At 34.1% G+C, this 18,347-nt stretch overlaps 1 protein-coding gene across 1 annotated transcript in view; it reads right to left on the bottom strand.

Moving 5' to 3' along the window:
• COL4A5 (collagen type IV alpha 5 chain) overlaps positions 1–18,347 on the bottom strand; it is a 351,509-nt gene that overhangs the window by 259,181 nt on the left and 73,981 nt on the right. Inside the window, exon 2 of the mRNA XM_077145842.1 lies at positions 7,555–7,614. Coding sequence (XP_077001957.1) covers positions 7,555–7,614 — 60 coding nt within the window. The remainder of the gene's footprint in view (positions 1–7,554; positions 7,615–18,347) is intronic.

Here is an 18,347-nt window from a genome sequence, read left to right on the forward strand (position 1 = left end):
TAGGCCAAGCCCTCTATCTTGGGGTTTGCCCCCATGAAACTTATTCTTGCAAAGGATAGGCTAAGCCTACTTAAAATTAGGCCTGAGAATCACCCCCAGAGAACCTCTTTTGTTGCTCAGATGTGGCCACTCTCTCTAAGCCAACTCAGCAGGTGAACTCACTGTCCTTTCACCTATGTGGGACATGATTCCTAGGGGTGTAAATCTCCCTGGTAATGTGGGACAGAACTCCTGGGGACGAGTCAGGACCCTACATCATGGGAATGAGAAAACTTTCTTGAGATTTTTATTGATAAAACTCAATAAGGGGAAAAGAGAAATGAGACAAAATAAAGTTTCAGTGGCTGAGAGATTTCAGAGTCGAGAAGTTCTCCTGGAGGTTATTCTAATGCATTATATATATATATCCCTTTTAGTTTATGGTGTTTTGGAGTGGCTAGAGGGATATAGAGCTATGTTCCAACAGCCTTGTTCCTCGAAGATGATTGTATAATGATATAACTTTTTCAATGTGACTGTGTGATTGTAAAAAACTTGCTTCTGATGCTCCCTTTAACCAGGGAGTGGACATATGAGTAAAAAAATACGGATAAAAATCAATAAATAATACAGGGAACAAAGGTTAAAAATAAATAAATAATAGGGAGGATAAGTGGTAAAGTAAATTGGGTAGATATAAATATTAGTGGTCAATGAGAGGGAGGGGTAAGCAGTATGGGATGCATGAGTTTTTCTTTTTTCTTTTTATTTCTTTCTATGGAGTGATGCAAATGTTCCAAAAAATGATCATGGTGATGAATACACAACTATGTGATGATATTGTGAGCTATTAATTGTACACCATGTATGGAATGTTTGTTAAGAAAGTTTGTATGTTTGTATGTTAAATTTTATCAATAAAATTATTTTAAAAAAGTATTTGGTATTATAATATTGCTGAAATATGTAAAATATATAGATATTTGGGCAAAGCAAGACCCTTGATAGACAAATGAAAACAATGACTTAGGTAGTGTAATTACAGGCAATTTTGTCTTTTTTCTGCATAATTTCTACTTTATTTTTGTAATTATATACCACAAAGAAATATTTGAGGAAAATAATTAGAAGAACAAGAAGATGGGCCTTTGGCAATTGTCAAAATGGAGGTACACTAGGTCAGAAGTTCTTAAACTTTAGCTTGCATTAGTATCACCTGAAAAGTTTGTTAAAATACACATTATGTGGCCCCAGACTCAGAGTCTGATTTAGTAGGTCTGCTGAGGAGCTTGAGAATCTCCATTTCTACTGAATTCCCAGTAAATGCTGGTGCCACTGGTAGTGGGGCGCACTTTGTTTAGGTAATATTTGACTGAGACTTGACTTTTAGGGGGTTCACTGGTACACGTCTTGTTCTTATCAGAGTCTGGCAAGTTTTGTTTGTTTTTATACCTGTGCATTTGGACACATTTCCTCAAGGGAACTAGATGCTTTATTGTTTCTGTGTTAAATGCATTTTAAAAAAACAGCTTGATTGAGATGAAACTGACATTAAATAACTTGCACAGATTTAAAGTATATAATTTGAAAAGTTGACACATATATACAACAATGAAACCATCACCACAATCAAAATAATAAGCCTAACCATCACTCAGAAAAGTTTCTTTGTGTCCCTTTTATCTCCTTCATGATCCTATCCCCTGCCCTAGTTAATAACTGATCTGCTTTCTGTCTCTACAGATGAATTTGCATTTTCTAGATTTTACATAAATGAAATCATGTCAAATGCAACCTCTTAATCCAACTTTTCTCTTCGCATAATTATATGAGATTCAAACATGTTGTGGCATTTATCAATAGTTCATTCCTTTTTATTGCTGAGTAGTATTTTATTATATAGACATAGCACAATTTTTTATTCATTCACCTGTTGATGGGCAGTTGGGTTGTTTCCAGTTTCTATTTCAAATAAAGCTACCATAAATATTCATGTACAAATCTTTGGAGAAACATCATGCTTTCAGTTCTCATGCATAAATGCCTAGGAATGGATAGGATCATATGGTGGGTGAATTCTAACTTTTTAGAAGACTACCAAAATGACTTCCAAAGTGCTTGCAACATTTCACTCCAGCAGTCTATGATAGTTTCAGTTACTCCACATCCTCTTCAATACTTGGTAAGTAAATCTTTTAATACTTAGACATTTAGGTTTATAATGGCATTCTACTGATTTTCATTTCCATTTCCCTAATAATGTGAGCATCCTTTCATCTGTTTATCTACCATCTGTAAATCTTCTTTGGTGAAGTGTCAACAATTTTGCCAATTTGTTTCTAATCTAGTTTTATGTTGTGTTTTTTATCAATTGAATGCTGAAAGTTCTTTATATATTCTAGATACAAGTCTTATCAGATAAATTACTTGGAAATATATTCTCAAAGTCAGTGGGTTGTCTTTTCATTTTCTTAATAAGGTCTCTAGAAGAACATAAGTTCTTAATTTTGATAAAATAAATCAGTACTTTTCTTCCACAGACATGCTTTAGATGTTCTTTCTAAGAAACAACTGTCTAAACAAAGGTGACAAAGATTTTCTCCTATGCTTTTCTTCTAAAATTTTTATATTTTTAAGTTTTGTATTTAGGTCTATGATCCATTTTGAGTTAATTTTTGTATACGGTGCAAGGTGTGGTTCAACATTCATTTTCGTGCATATGCATACCAAATTCTTCTAATTCCATTTGTTGAAAAGACTTCCCTTCTCTAAAGAATTGTATTCCCGTTTGTAAAGAATCAACTAACCATATTCTTGTGTCTATTTCTGGACTCTGTTCTGTTTCATTCACCTATACGTCTATTCTATTGCCAATAACACACTACTTTTTTTACTATAGTTTTATACTAAGTGCTGTCATTGAGTACTATAAGTCTTCCAACTTTGTTCTTCTTTTTAAAATCTCTATTATCTATACATCTGTATTTTAGAATCAGCTTGTTTATTTTGACCAAAAAAACAATGGTTTTAATTAGGATTTGCATTGAAAGTATAGATAAATGACATCTTAATGATATTGTGTCTTCTAATCCATAAACATTATACAGATCCATTTATTCAGGTTTTATTTTACTTCTTGCAGCAGTAGTTTTGTAGTTTAAAGTGTATAGTTAGACATGCACATTTTTGTCTAATTTATTCCTAAGTAGTTCATATTCTTGTTGTTATTATAAAAGGCATTTTTATAACTCAATATCCTATTTTTCATTGCTAGAATATAGAAATACAATTGATTTTTGCTTATATCTTGGTTAGTTGGTTTTGTTTATCCTGCATCTTTCTAAACTCACTTAGAAACATTAAATGCATTTTAGCATTTTCTGCAGAATTTTTTACATTGGCAATGTAGTTATCTGTTAAAAAAAAAAAAGACAGTCTTACTTCCTCTTTTCCAGTCTGGATTTATTTTCTCTTATAAATCATGCTAAGTAATTATCAATTTAATTAATCATTTCAAAGTACCAACTTTTGGATGCATAAATTTTTTATTGTTTGTTTTCTAGCTCATACATTACTTTATCATTTCCATATTTATTTTCTTTTCAGTTTAATTTTCTTGCCCTTTACTAGATTAAGTGGGAAACTTAAATCACTGATTTCGAAATCTTTTTATTAATAACACAAACATTTAAAGACATAAATTTCAAAGTAAAACTCGCTTCGGTTTCATCTCACACATTTTGGTATGTTGCATTTTCATCATTATGCAAGTTGAAATATTTTCTAATTTTCCTTCTGATTTCTTCTTTAGGTCATCAGTTAATTCATAAGAGCACTTTCCAGTTTCCAAATAGTTGGGGTTTTCCACATACCATATTGCTATTTTTTCAGCCTTTCATTTGTGGCCAGAGAATATACACTAATGTTTTCACGCCTTTGAAATTGAGTGGGTCTTATTTTATGGCTCATGATACGGTCCATCTTGGGGAAGTTCCATGTACCCATGAAGGGAGGGAAACTGCATTCTGCAGCCATTGGATGCAGTGCTCTACATATGTCAACTAGGTCTACTTGGTTAATCGTGAAATTTAAATCATCTATGCCTTTACTGATTTTTTTCCTAGATGTTCTATCAATGAGTGAGGGCTGGAATCTATAACTGTGGTTGTTGATTTATCTATTTCTCCTTTTAATTCCATCACTTTTGGCTTCGTGAATCTTGAAGATCTCGTGTTAGGTACAAATATGTTCAGGATAGTTTTATATTCTGATGAATCAGCCCTTTAATAATCATAAGATTTTCAGATGTCTCACTGCTAATATTTATACTCTTAAAGATAAATTTATCTGATATTAATATAGTCACTCATGCTTATTGTTTCCATGTTGAATCTTTCTTATCTTTTTTACTTTCAACCTATGTGTGTTTTTATATTTAAATGTATTGTTATGGAAGAACCATATGGCTGAGTCTTGTTTTTACTTCATTTTTACAGTCTCTGCCTTTTTATTGGTGTTCTGAGTACTTATATTTAATGTAATTATTAATACAATTGACTAAGTCTACAATTTTGCTATTTATTTTGTACATGCCTCCTCGTCTGTATTTGTGCCTATTTCTCCTTCCTTGTATTCCTTTGGGTTGTTTGGGTTTTGTTAATGTTACATTTTAAATTTCTCTATTGGCTTTTTTACTATATTTCTGTATTAATGTGTTAGTGTAAGTTTCAGGACTACATACTCACGCTTTAATTTATCACATTCTACATAGTATTAATACTGAATTACTTCCTATAAAATGATAAAACCCTCCAACAGTAGCTCCATTTAACTGCCATCATTTGTCATATAGCGTACATCGATGTATATTATAAACCCTCAAATTCCCAGTTACATATATATGGCTTTTGTCTTTTAAGAAATTGAGAGCAAAAAAGAAAACAATCTTTTAATTTACCCACATATACACCATTTCTAGTGCTATCCATTCCTTCTTCTACATCCACATTTCTATATAGTATAATTTCCGGTTACCCTGTAGAACTTTCTTTCCTTATTTCTCTTACTGCAAGTTTTTGCTGGTGAAAAATTCTCTTATTTTTTCAAATCTGAAAATTTCTTAATTTTGTATTTATTTCTAAGACTATTTTTGCTATACTAGTAATTGTGTTTGCAATTTTTTTCAGTATCAGTTCTTTCTAATGAGAAAAAAGTCATCATTTGTATCACTGTTCTTCTGTATATAATGTATATTTTTTCTTTAGTTCCTTCAAGATTTTCTTTTCAACTGTTTTTTCCTATAGTTTCATCTTCCCATGTCTAGTGTAGTTTTCTTTGGCTTTAACCTTATTGGGGCTTGTTGTGCCTCATATGTCTATAGATTTATATTTCTCAGCAAATGTGAAATTCTTAGCCATTATAATTGCATTATTCTCATCTTGTACTGTCTTGTCACCTCTCTCCTGTCCTTCTGGGACTACATTTACATTTGTATTCAACCACTTCATATTTTCCCAGAGTCACTGAGGTCCTGTTCATTTTATTTCTCTGGGTTCTTCAGACAGAAAAAATTCTTCTGAGATGCCTTTTAAGTTTACAAACCTTTTCTTTCAGTCATCTCCATTCTGCCATTAAGCCCACCTAGTAAACTGCTCATATTTTACTTTTTAAATCTGGAATTTCCATTTTTTTTGTTTCCAGTGCTCTGTTGTGATTCTCTCTCTGTTCATGCATTATGTGCAGATTTTCCTTTAATCAAATATATTTAGAATACCTGTTTGAATCTTTGTCTGCAAATTCCAACATCCGTGTTTCCTAAGATTAGTCTTTTTCTTGACCTGTTTTTTCTTTTACTTATTACTTCACACATGTAGTAAGTTTTGATTATATACTGGACATTGTAGGTAATACCAGAGATTCTGGATTCTGTTATCTTCCTCTGAAGAGTATTCATCTTTTGTTTTAGCAAATAGTTAACTCAGGATGCAATTAAATTCAAAACTCTGTCTTTCCTTCAATAGAAAGCTGTTAAATCTATGCTCAGTCTTCTAGCTGTATCTCTTTGTTGGGCTGAGTGGATCCTTCCCTAAGTACATGAAGTTCAAGATTCAATCAAGAATTTTGGTATGGTTTATAAAGCATATATTTTGGACTCTCCACTCTGTGGCTCCACACATTCCATTATTTCTTCCTTTACTTTCTAGCCATATGACATTCTCAATCTGTCCTCTTTCAGAGAGTCAGAGAAAATAATGAGAATGTGGCTTTTTTTCTGGGTTCTAAGCATCATTTGCCATGCAGACTGGAGTCCCATTGAAAGTAAAAGGCATATAAATGCAAATTCATCCAAAGTAGTTCCTTACTTTCAAAGGGAGAACATGTCCACTTTCTGCCTTCCTTTCATCACTTTTCCATTCTTTTCAAATAACTCTTATGTTTTGTCCTGAGCATTTAATTATTATCTCAATAAGAGTTAATTTGATAAAAGTCACTCTACCATTACAGAAATTAATCTCTCGGTATTTTAGCATACAGAAAGCAACCTTACTACAAACTACTCCCCTGAAAGTAACATTACTCTAATAGGTGTTCTGTAGAACACTATTCAATTAGTATCAATAGCGTTCTGTTTGGGGGAAACTGAGTTACATGGTCAAATGGAGCTTGGAAATATAGCATCAGAAAATAAGCAAATAGGAGTCTTTACTCCAGGATTTTTACTGTCCTTAATATGTCATGTCATCTTCTATATCTCTAAGCAGAGTATGTCCTAGAGATATTGTCCCAAACTTTCTCATATGTAATTAGTAACATCATTAATTCACTCAAAAATATTTATTGAGCTCTAAAGCATAGAAAGTAGAGTATGATTCCCTGTCTCCTAATATAATTCTCTTTAAGGGAACAGTTGATTACTCCTTTTAAATTTCCTAATTTCAATATATCAGTTATTAATTCATAAAGGGTAAGTAAATGCTAATTAAGCCCCACAAATACCTATTTTTATAATCATCATATCTATGTAATAATAAGTGCTGCTGTGGGAAATGTGAGAGAAGAAAAGAGATTCACCAGTGATTACCCTCTATGGACTAGATCAAATTTATCAAAATACTTAACATGGTATACAGTAGCTTGATAAATATTTAGTTTCCTTCAAAAGGGTTCTCCACTGTTTTTGCATATCAAGCCAGTGACTTCAACAAGATTGATACAGGGTTGGCAAACTACAACCCTCAGGCCAAATGTGGTCAGAGGTCTATTTTTACACAGTCTAAGAGCTAAGAATAATTTTTTTTTTTACATTTTTAAAGTGCTGTTTATAAAAAGAAAACATGAGACAGAGACATCATGAGACCAACAAGGCCTAAAATATTTAGTATATGACCTTTTACACAAAACGTTTGATGATCCTTGACATTCTGTCTAATCCTCATAGATGTCTAAAATAAGAAGTATAGAAGAATTCGTTTTATTTACTTAGATACTGAGACAGAAGCCCTCTTCTTACAAATGTAGTAAAATCACAATTTTACTGGCTTTATTAAGTTCACTAAAGCTCTTATCAGGTCTTACCTTTTCTCCTTTTACACCACCACAGTCACACTTTGATCCAGGAGAACACCCATAGCAAGCCTATAAGGAAGAGAAAGGGTAGAAATCTAAATATGGATGTGAAAACAAATTCTGACTTTCAGCTCATGTGAATTTTAGAAATCTAACGTTGTAAAAATTACAATAAATATATCTGAAAGGAGATACACCAAATCACAAACAATAGTTACCTCTGAGGAAGCATAAACTTTTTATTGTATATACTTTTGTTTGAACTTTTCACAATTAGCAAATGTATGTTTTATAATTTTAAATAAACAATATATATATTTTAAAGGTTTGTAAACATGAAAAAATATATTCATACAACTTCTCTGTAACGTGATTAGCTACTTGTCCAAGTTCTTAGATACTCCCTTTTTCCTCTTAACATCACTTTTAAGTAATTGCTTCTCAATCTATTTCAGCAATGACCTTGGCAACTAACTGCTGTGAGAGATGTCTGCCAATTGATGTGCTTGCTTAGCTACAATCACAAACAAACGCAGAGTATAAAATATATGACTATATTTTACCACATTTCTTTTCTTTAACCCAACTCCCTCATCACTAGTAGCTCAATCTTTAACAGCCCAAAATTTTACAACAAATGCTGTTTGCACAGCTTAGATATTTTAAATAGCAACTACTAACAAGTTCATTCACTCATATTAGGAACTTGAGTCCTGAATCCAGAGAAAGATCTTCCTTAAGATAAGAACTTATGGAGGTCAAGGAGACAGTAAATGACTTTCTTTCTAAAGTAAAGAAATAAAATTATCCTTTACTTTGGTGTAAGCTGAATTGCTTAGAAAACCAAATATCAGTGTTTTAACATATGTAGATAGATCATAACTTACATACAATAAATGTTATGCCTGTCATTAGATATTGGACTGACTTACTGAACATTTTATGTTGATGTAAGTACCAAGCAACATTCATCAATGACCAGACAAGAGAGCCTATGGTTTAAAAAGACATTAGCCTGTTGTCCAACATTCTATGCTTTCCTTTACTCTAGTCACTTCTAGAGCATTTTCCCCAATCCCAATCCCTTTTCGCTGAATGTAAGAGCAAATAAAGATGGCTTGGTGTTGAGAGACTCTCTCAATCACATTTGCAAGAGCTGCTCCAGTAAAAGATGTATCTCTGATATTTCAAATTTACAGTTTGTTATGCAGCTATTATATATTATACATAGGTGATTAGATTGTACATTGATTCAGTATTATATGTCAAGTGGGCTTATTCAGACTCATTCATCAAACATGAACTAAGTATTATTAGAAGCCAGAAAACTTGTGAGGCACTAGGTATACAAAGATGAGTAAGACAGACTTTCCTCTAATCCAACAAATATTTATTGATCAACTATTAAGTGCAGCTACTATATTAGGTCCAGGTAGAGATAAAAAGAATATTGTACATTATTGCTCTCTGATGAGAAGGATGAACCAATACACAAATAATTACATTGCAACAGAGAGGAACAGAGGTTGACTTAAAATATATAAAATTGTTTTGTGAAAACATAAATTCTACATTCCAAACTATAAACATACAAATTTTAGAAGCTACTGATTCACAAGTTAATACTGTCAATGGTCATAGTCACTGAATTAGATTGTGCATATCAGCAACATTCAATTACATGCGTTAATGGAGGAGCAAAAGGATTATACTGATAATCCAAAACAGCTGTTAATCTAAGAAAAATTAACATTTAATTTTGGAATGTATGCCTGTACTTTCTATGCAAATATATGTGAATGAGTTTTTGGTGGTATATGTAAAAGATGGTACAACTTCCCATTATCAGTCATCACAGAGATATCCTCCAGTTTTAAATACAAATTAAGCTCCTGAGAATAATGCAAATCCACAGACCAATAGAAGTTCAGTGATATGAATGATTTACTCTGTGATTTTAACCAATACTATATTTTTGACTACTTACTATCCAACAATATATCCATGCCAGTATCTTGTTTGAGTTTTATAAAATCATATTCTTTATTCTACTCCTAATATTATTTTTTTTGCATGGGCAGGCTCTGGGAATTGAACCCGGGTCTCCCGCTCTGCACACGAGAATTCTTGGCACTGAGCCATCATTGCACTGCCCACCCCCTAATATAATTTTAAATGAACAAGACCTTAAATCCTCTTGCATGTCATTTTAGGGTAACACAATATTTATCTTAAAAATTAGCAATTTCATCTTTATGCACTTCTTTATAATATCACTACTTAAATCATTTGGGAATAATAGATAAATTTGTTTGACTTCAATTACAAAATTTAATTTATATTCTATTTACTCCACCTACTTTAGGAGAAAGAGTGGTAACTTGTGGGTCAACAAACTAGGCAATTGTAACGTACACAATAACCACTAGATGCCACTTTCTATACAGTTTTAATTGTGGAACCCACAAAAATAGCCCCAATTTGACATTTGATTAATATAACAATTTTTTAACCAATATCTATTAATTATTGTATAAGTGCCTATTATACACAAAGCACATTAATAGGTGTATGAGTTTTATGAAAAAATGTGTTAGACATGGGTGCTACCTTTAAGGAACTTTCAGTCTAATTTTTCTTTAAAAAACTGGGCCCAAATACATTAAAATACACTGGAATAAGGATATGACACACAACACAAATGGAAAGAGCTCTAATGCAACAAACATATCCTCAGCTTACTTCAGCAACTGAATCATTAGGATTCCCTGGAAACGTCATTGCCATACACTAAGGCTCAGTTTTCTCTATAGTCAAATGGCAGAGATAAACAATATGATCTCCTCAGGTCACTTCCAGCTTTCACAGTCTGTGGTTCTGTAGGAATCTCCAAGTAAACTGTGAAGTCAACTGCATAGTCAATAATTTTATAAAAGTTTAGAGAGTTGCCTTTAATCAGGAAGTGTTAATAAAGTCTCTGTACAAAGTAAATACCTGGAATTCAATGTTGAAGGACAAGCAGAAAGAGATCTAGATGAAAAATGGCTATGCTAAGCATGAAGATGAAAACACAAAATTTGTTATGGGCAAAGAGTTAAGATGAGGGACTTCCTGGAAGATGGCGGCTTAGTAAGACGCGCGGATCTTAGTTTCTTCTCCAGGACACCTACTAGGGGAGTAGAAACGATACAGAAAGCGCCCAAAGCCACAACAGAGATAAAAAAGACAGCGTACCCCATCCTGGAACGGCTGGCTGGCTGAGAGAAGCAGCTCGGGTGAGATCGCCGAGGCGCGCGGGCCTTATCGGGCGGGGTGGCAAGCGGCCGGAGTTACTCCCTTCCCCCTTCCCGGGCCGGCTGGGAGAATTGGAGAGGCGGTCCCCTGAAACAAAGACGGCTGGTGCCCACACCAAGCGCAGCCCCCGGACCAACTGAGAGAATTGGATCGGAAACCCCCAGGCCGCGGAGAACGGTGACGGGTGGGGGAGGCCCCTTCCAAACCCGTGACTCCCGGGGAACGTGCACTCTCCCGGGCGGGCTGCTGCCGCTGGCGCCCTCCCGCCACGCTTGTTGCCCAGGGCCGACTAGGAAATTCGGACGGGCTCTTTCCCTGGCTGCGGCGACCAGCAACCCTCCCTGCGTTCGGACCCCGGCCGGCTCAAGCCGCTTCGGCTAGCGAACCCCCAGGACGGTGAGAGTTTTCCAAAGTTTAAGGTTCCACAGCACCTTTTACTGGTGGGACCCGCAGACAAACGTGTGCCACGAGCGCCACCTACTGGGCAGGATAAGAAAAACAGAACCCAGAGATTTCACAGAAAAATATTACAACCTTGCTGTGTCCAACACCAAGAGAAATCTGAATAAATGCCCAGACGCCAGCAGCAGAAGATAACTGTCCACGCTCAAAAGATTGAGAATATGGCCCAGTCAAAGGAACAAACCAATAGCTCAAATGAGACACAAGAGCTGAGACAACTAATCCTGAATATACGAACAGAAATGGAAAACCTCTTCAAAAATGAAATCGATAAATTGAGGGAGGACATGAAGAGGACATGGGCTGAACATAAAGAAGAAATAGAAAAACTGAAAAAACAAATCGCAGAACTTATGGAAGTGAAGGATAAAGTAGCAAACATAGAAAAAATAATGGATAGCTACAATGATAGATTTAAAGAGACAGAAGATAGAATTAGTGATTTGGAGGATGGGACATCTGAATCCCAAAAAGAAACAGAAACTATCGGGAAAAGAATGGAAAAATTTGAACAGGGTATCAGGGAACTCAAGGACAATATGAACCGCACAAATATACGTGTTGTGGGTGTCCCAGAAGGAGAAGAGAAGGGAAAAGGAGGAGAAAAACTAATGGAAGAAATTTTCACTGAAAATTTCCCAACTCTTATGAAAGACCTAAAATTACAGATCCAAGAAGTGTAGCGCACCCCAAAGAGATTAGACCCAAATAGGCGTTCTCCAAGACACTTACTAGTTAGAATGTCAGAGGTCAAAGAGAAAGAGAAGATCTTGAAAGCAGCAAGAGAAAAACAATCCATTACATACAAGGGAAACCCAATAAGACTTTGTGTAGATTTCTCAGCAGAAACCATGGAAGCTAGAAGACAGTGGGATGATATATTTAAAATACTAAAAGAGAAAAACTGCCAACCAAGACTCCTATATCCAGCAAAATTATCCTTCAAAAATGAGGGAGAAATTAAAACATTCTCAGACAAAAAGTCACTGAAAGAATTTGTGACCAAGAGACCAGCTCTGCAAGAAATACTAAAGGGAGCACTAGAGTCAGATACAAAAAGACAGAAGAGAGAGATATGGAAAAGAGTGTAGAAAGAAGGAAAATCAGATATGATATATATAATACAAAAGGCAAAATGTTAGAGGAAAATATTATCCAAACAGTAATAACACTAAATGTCAATGGACTGAATTCCCCAATCAAAAGACATAGATTGGCAGAATGGATTAAAAAACAGGATCCTTCTATATGCTGTCTACAGGAAACACATCTTAGACCCAAAGATAAACATAGGTTGAAAGTGAAAGGCTGGGAAAAGATATTTCATGCAAATAACAACCAGAAAAGAGCAGGAGTGGCTATACTAATATCCAACAAATTAGACTTCAAATGTAAAACAGTTAAAAGAGACAAAGAAGGACACTATATACTAATAAAAGGAACAATTAAACAAGAAGACATAACAATCATAAATATTTACGCACCGAATCAGAATGCCCCAAAATACGTGAGGAATATACTGCAAACACTGAAAAGGGAAATAGACTCATATACCATAATAGTTGGAGACTTCAACTCACCACTCTCATCAAGGGACAGAACATCTAGACAGAGGATCAACAAAGAAATAGAGAATCTGAATATTACTATAAATGAACTAGACTTAATAGACATTTATAGGACATTACATCCCACAACAGCAGGATACACCTTTTTCTCAAGTGCTCATGGATCATTCTCAAAGATAGACCATATGCTGGGTCACAAAGCAAGTCTTAACAAATTTAAAAAGACTGAAATCTTACACAACACTTTCTCGGACCATAAAGGAATGATGTTGGAAATCAATAATAGGCAGAGTGCCAGAAAATTCACAAATACGTGGAGGCTCAACAACACACTCCTAAACAACGACTGGGTCAAAGAAGAAATTGCAAGAGAAATTAGCAAATACCTCGAGGCGAATGAAAATGAAAACACAACATATCAAAACTTATGGGATGCAGCAAAGGCAGTGCTAAGAGGGAAATTTATTGCTCTAAATGCCTATATCAGAAAAGAAGAAAAGGCAAAAATTCAGGAATTAACTATCCATTTGGAAGAACTGGAGAAAGAACAGCAAGCTAACCCCAAAGCAAGCAAAAGGAAAGAAATAACAAAGATTAGAGCACAAATAAATGAAATTGAAAACATGAAAACAATAGAGAAAATCAATAAGGCCAGAAGTTGGTTCTATGAGAAAATCAATAAGATTGATGGGCCCTTAGCAAGATTGACAAAAAGAAGAAGAGAGAGGATGCAAATAAATAAGATCAGAAATGGAAGAGGAGACATAACTACTGACCTCACAGAAATAAAGGAGGTAATAACAGGATACTATGAACAACTTTACGCTAATAAATACAACAATTTAGAGGAAATGGACGGGTTCCTGGAAAGACATGAACAACCAACTTTGACTCAAGAAGACATAGATGACCTCAACACCAATCACAAGTAAAGAAATTGAATTAGTCATTCAAAAGCTTCCTAAAAAGAAAAGTCCAGGACCAGATGGCTTCACATGTGAATTCTACCAAACGTTCCAGAAAGAATTAGTACCAATTCTCTTCAAACTCTTCAAAAAAATCGAAGTGGAGGGAAAACTACCTAATTCATTCTATGAAGCCAACATCACCCTCATACCAAAACCAGGCAAAGATATTACAAAAAAAGAAAACTACAGACCAATCTCTCTAATGAATACAGATGCAAAAATCCTCAATAAAATTCTAGCAAATCGTATCCAACAACACATTAAAAGAATTATACATCATGACCAAGTAGGATTCATCCCAGGTATGCAAGGATGGTTCAACATAAGAAAATCAATTAATGTAATACACCATATCAACAAATCAAAGCAGAAAAATCACATGATCATCTCAATAGATGCAGAGAAGGCATTCGACAAGATTCAACATCCTTTCCTGTTGAAAACACTTCAAAAGATAGGAATACAAGGGAACTTCCTTAAAATGATAGAGGGAATATATGAAAAACCCACAGCTAATATCATCCTCAATGGGGAAAAATTGAAAACTTTCCCCCTAAGATCAGGAACAAGACAAGGATGTCCACTATCACCACTATTATTCAACATTGTGTTGGAGGTTCTAGCCAGAGCAATTAGACAAGAAAAAGAAATACAAGGCATCAAAATTGGAAAGGAAGAAGTAAAACTATCACTGTTTGCAGACGATATGATACTATACGTCGAAAACCCGGAAAAATCCACAACAAAACTACTAGAGCTAATAAATGAGTACAGCAAAGTAGCAGGTTACAAGATCAACATTCAAAAATCTGTAGCATTTCTATACACTAGTAAGGAACAAGCTGAGGGGGAAATCAAGAAACGAATCCCATTCACAATTGCAACTAAAAGAATAAAATACCTAGGAATAAATTTAACTAAAGAGACAAAAAACCTATATAAAGAAAACTACAAAAAACTGCTAAAAGAAATCACAGAAGACCTAAATAGATGGAAGGGCATACCGTGTTCATGGATTGGAAGACTAAATATAGTTAAGATGTCAATCCTACCTAAATTGATTTACAGATTCAATGCAATACCAATCAAAATCCCAACAACTTATTTTTCAGAAATAGAAAAACCAATAAGCAAATTTATCTGGAAGGGCAGGGTGCCCCGAATTGCTAAAAACATCTTGAGGAAAAAAAACGAAGCTGGAGGTCTCGCGCTGCCTGACTTTAAGGCATATTATGAAGCCACAGTGGTCAAAACAGCATGGTATTGGCATAAAGATAGATATATCGACCAATGGAATCGAATAGAGTGCTCAGATATAGACCCTCTCATCTATGGACATTTGATCTTTGATAAGGCAGTCAAGCCAACTCACCTGGGACAGAACAGTCTCTTCAATAAATGGTGCCTAGAGAACTGGATATCCATATGCAAAAGAATGAAAGAAGACCCATCTCTCACACCCTATACAAAAGTTAACTCAAAATGGATCAAAGATCTAAACATTAGGTCTAAGACCATAAAACAGTTAGAGGAAAATGTAGGGAGATATCTTATGGATCTTACAACTGGAGGCGGTTTTATGGACCTTAAACCTAAAGCAAGAGCACTGAAGAAGGAAATAAATAAATGGGAACTCCTCAAAATTAAACACTTTTGTGCATCAAAGAACTTCATCAAGAAAGTAGAAAGACAGCCTTCACAATGGGAGACAATATTTGGAAATGATATATCAGATAAAGGTCTAGTATCCAGAATTTATAAAGAGATTGTTCATCTCAACAACAAAAAGACAGCCAACCCAATTACAAAATGGGAAAAAGACTTGAACAGACACCTATCAGAAGAGGAAATACGGATGGCCAAGAGGCACATGAAGAGATGCTCAATGTCCCTGGCCATTAGAGAAATGCAAATCAAAACCACAATGAGATATCATCTCACACCCACCAGAATGGCCATTATCAACAAAACAGAAAATGACAAGTGCTGGAGAGGATGCGGACAAAGAGGCACACTTATCCACTGTTGGTGGGAATGTCAAATGGTGCAACCACTGTGGAAGGCAGTTTGGCGGTTCCTCAAAAAGCTGAATATAGAACTGCCATACGACCCAGCAATACCATTGCTAGGTATCTACTCATAGGACTTAAGGGCAAAGACACAAACGGACATTTGCACACCAATGTTTATAGCAGCATTATTTACAATTGCAAAGAGATGGAAACAGCCAAAATCTCCATCAACAGAAGAGTGGCTAAACAAACTGTGGTATATACATACGATGGAATATTATGCAGCTTTAAGACAAGATAAACTTATGAACCATGTAATAACATGGATGGACCTAGAGAATATTATGCTGAGTGAATCCAGCCAAAAACTAAAGGACAAATACTGTATGGTCCCACTGATGTGAACGGACATTCGAGAATAAACTTGAAATATGTCATTGGTAACAGAGTTCAGCAGGAGTTAGAAACAGGGTAAGACAATGGGTAGTTGAAGCTGAAGGGATACAGACTGTGCAACAGGACTAGATACAAAAACTCAAAAATGGACAGCACAATAATACCTAATTGTAAAGTAATCATGTTAAAACACTGAATGAAGCTGCATCTGAGCTATAGGTTTTCGTTTTGTTTTGTGTTGTTTTGTTTTGATTTTACTATTATTACTTTTATTTTTTTCTCTATATTAACATTCTATATCTTTTTCGGTTATGTTGCTAGTTCTTCTAAACCAATGCAAATGTACTAACAAATGATGATCATGCAGCTATGTGATGATGTTAAGAATTAATGATTGCATGTGTAGAATGGTATGATCTCTAAATGTTGGGTTAATTTCTTTTTTTCTGTTAATTAAAAAAAAAAGAGAGAAGGGATAATTGGAGATGAAGGGATACAGACTGTACAACGGGACTGGATATAAAAACTCAGAAATGGACAGCACAATACTACCCAATTGTAATGCAATTATGTTAAAACACTGAATGAAGCTGCATGTGAGGTATAGGTTTTTTGTTTTTTTTTTCTTTCTATTATTGTTTTAATTCTTATTCTGTTGTCTTTTTATTTCTTTTTCTAAATCGATGCAAATGTACTAAGAAATGATGAATATGCAACTATGTGATGTTATTAAGAATTACTGATTGTACATGTACATTGAAATGATTTCTAATTGTTTTGTTAATTCTTTTTTTAATTAATAAAAAAAAAATTTTTGCACAATAAAAAAAAAAAAAAAAAGAGTTAAGATGAATATTAAGTACCTAATTAAAGTACATTAAAGACTCTAAAAGTCTTCTTAAGCTTATATGTAAAAGGCACAGTCAGAGATGAGGCCAAAATTTCTTTTCAAAAACTGTGGGAAAACTACTTAATTATACAAAGTCATTCAAGATTGTTAAAGCAAGTATGCAACTACAGTAGTGTTTTAAATTTTGACTGCAGAAAAAAATAATAAGATAGAAAATGAGAAATGTTTGTGTCATCATGCAGTAAAATACATTATAAAACTACCATAATTAAAACAGTATGGTGTCAATAAAAGAATAGGCAGCTCAATGAACCAAAATAGGAAGGCCAGAGAGAGGACTATCTATCTATCTATCTATCTATCTATCTATCTATCTATCTATCTATCTAGTACAGTATATATAGTCTTTGAAAGAGGTAATATGTCAAACTGATGTGAAAATAATGGATTGGTCCACATATATTCCTAGCACAACATGGGAAATAATAAATTTAAATCTCAGGCTCATACAAAAAAACAATACCAGATATATTAGACTTAAATGTACAGATAAAATCAAACTTCTGTATGCATTAGAATCAACTAAAGAACATCATAAAAATGTTGATACCAGGACCCCATTGTAAAGTTCTTTTTCAGTAAGCCTGAATTTGGATACCAGACTCTGTTATTTTAATAAGCTTCCCTGGATGATTCTGATTTAGGTTTTCCAAGAAGAAATATATTATAAAATAACAGCATACAGAAATAAGAAATATTCCAATAAAGTGGCTGGTAAGGTATCTAGATTGATATGCCTGCTTAAAAAACACTAAAAATCCCTGTAGATAAAATAAAGAGACCAAAGACTACTCAGAAAATGTTTTAGACATTGGAATTATTACATAATATTATAACTATTATTTTAAAACATCAAATAAATTTTTGGAACCTTGAAAATAATATGGGAACCACGAAATTGTAAAAATAACAGGTGAATTAAAATAATAAATAAAAATTATAGAAGTAAAAAATATAATGACAAATTTAAAACTCAATGAATGGGTTTCACAGCAGTTTTTTTAAAACTATGTAAACATATACAACCTAAATGTCCCATTTCAACCACACTCAAGCATACAATTCAGTGGGATTAATACCATTCATTCCAAAGGACATTTTGGTGCATATGAAAAAATTGGAATATGAACTGTAAGCCTCAATGTTAAATTCTTTAAAATTGACAACTGTACTTAACGTGGTTACCTAAGTG

Source organism: Tamandua tetradactyla, chromosome X, assembly GCF_023851605.1.
Source record: "Tamandua tetradactyla isolate mTamTet1 chromosome X, mTamTet1.pri, whole genome shotgun sequence".
Lineage (NCBI taxonomy): Eukaryota > Metazoa > Chordata > Mammalia > Pilosa > Myrmecophagidae > Tamandua > Tamandua tetradactyla.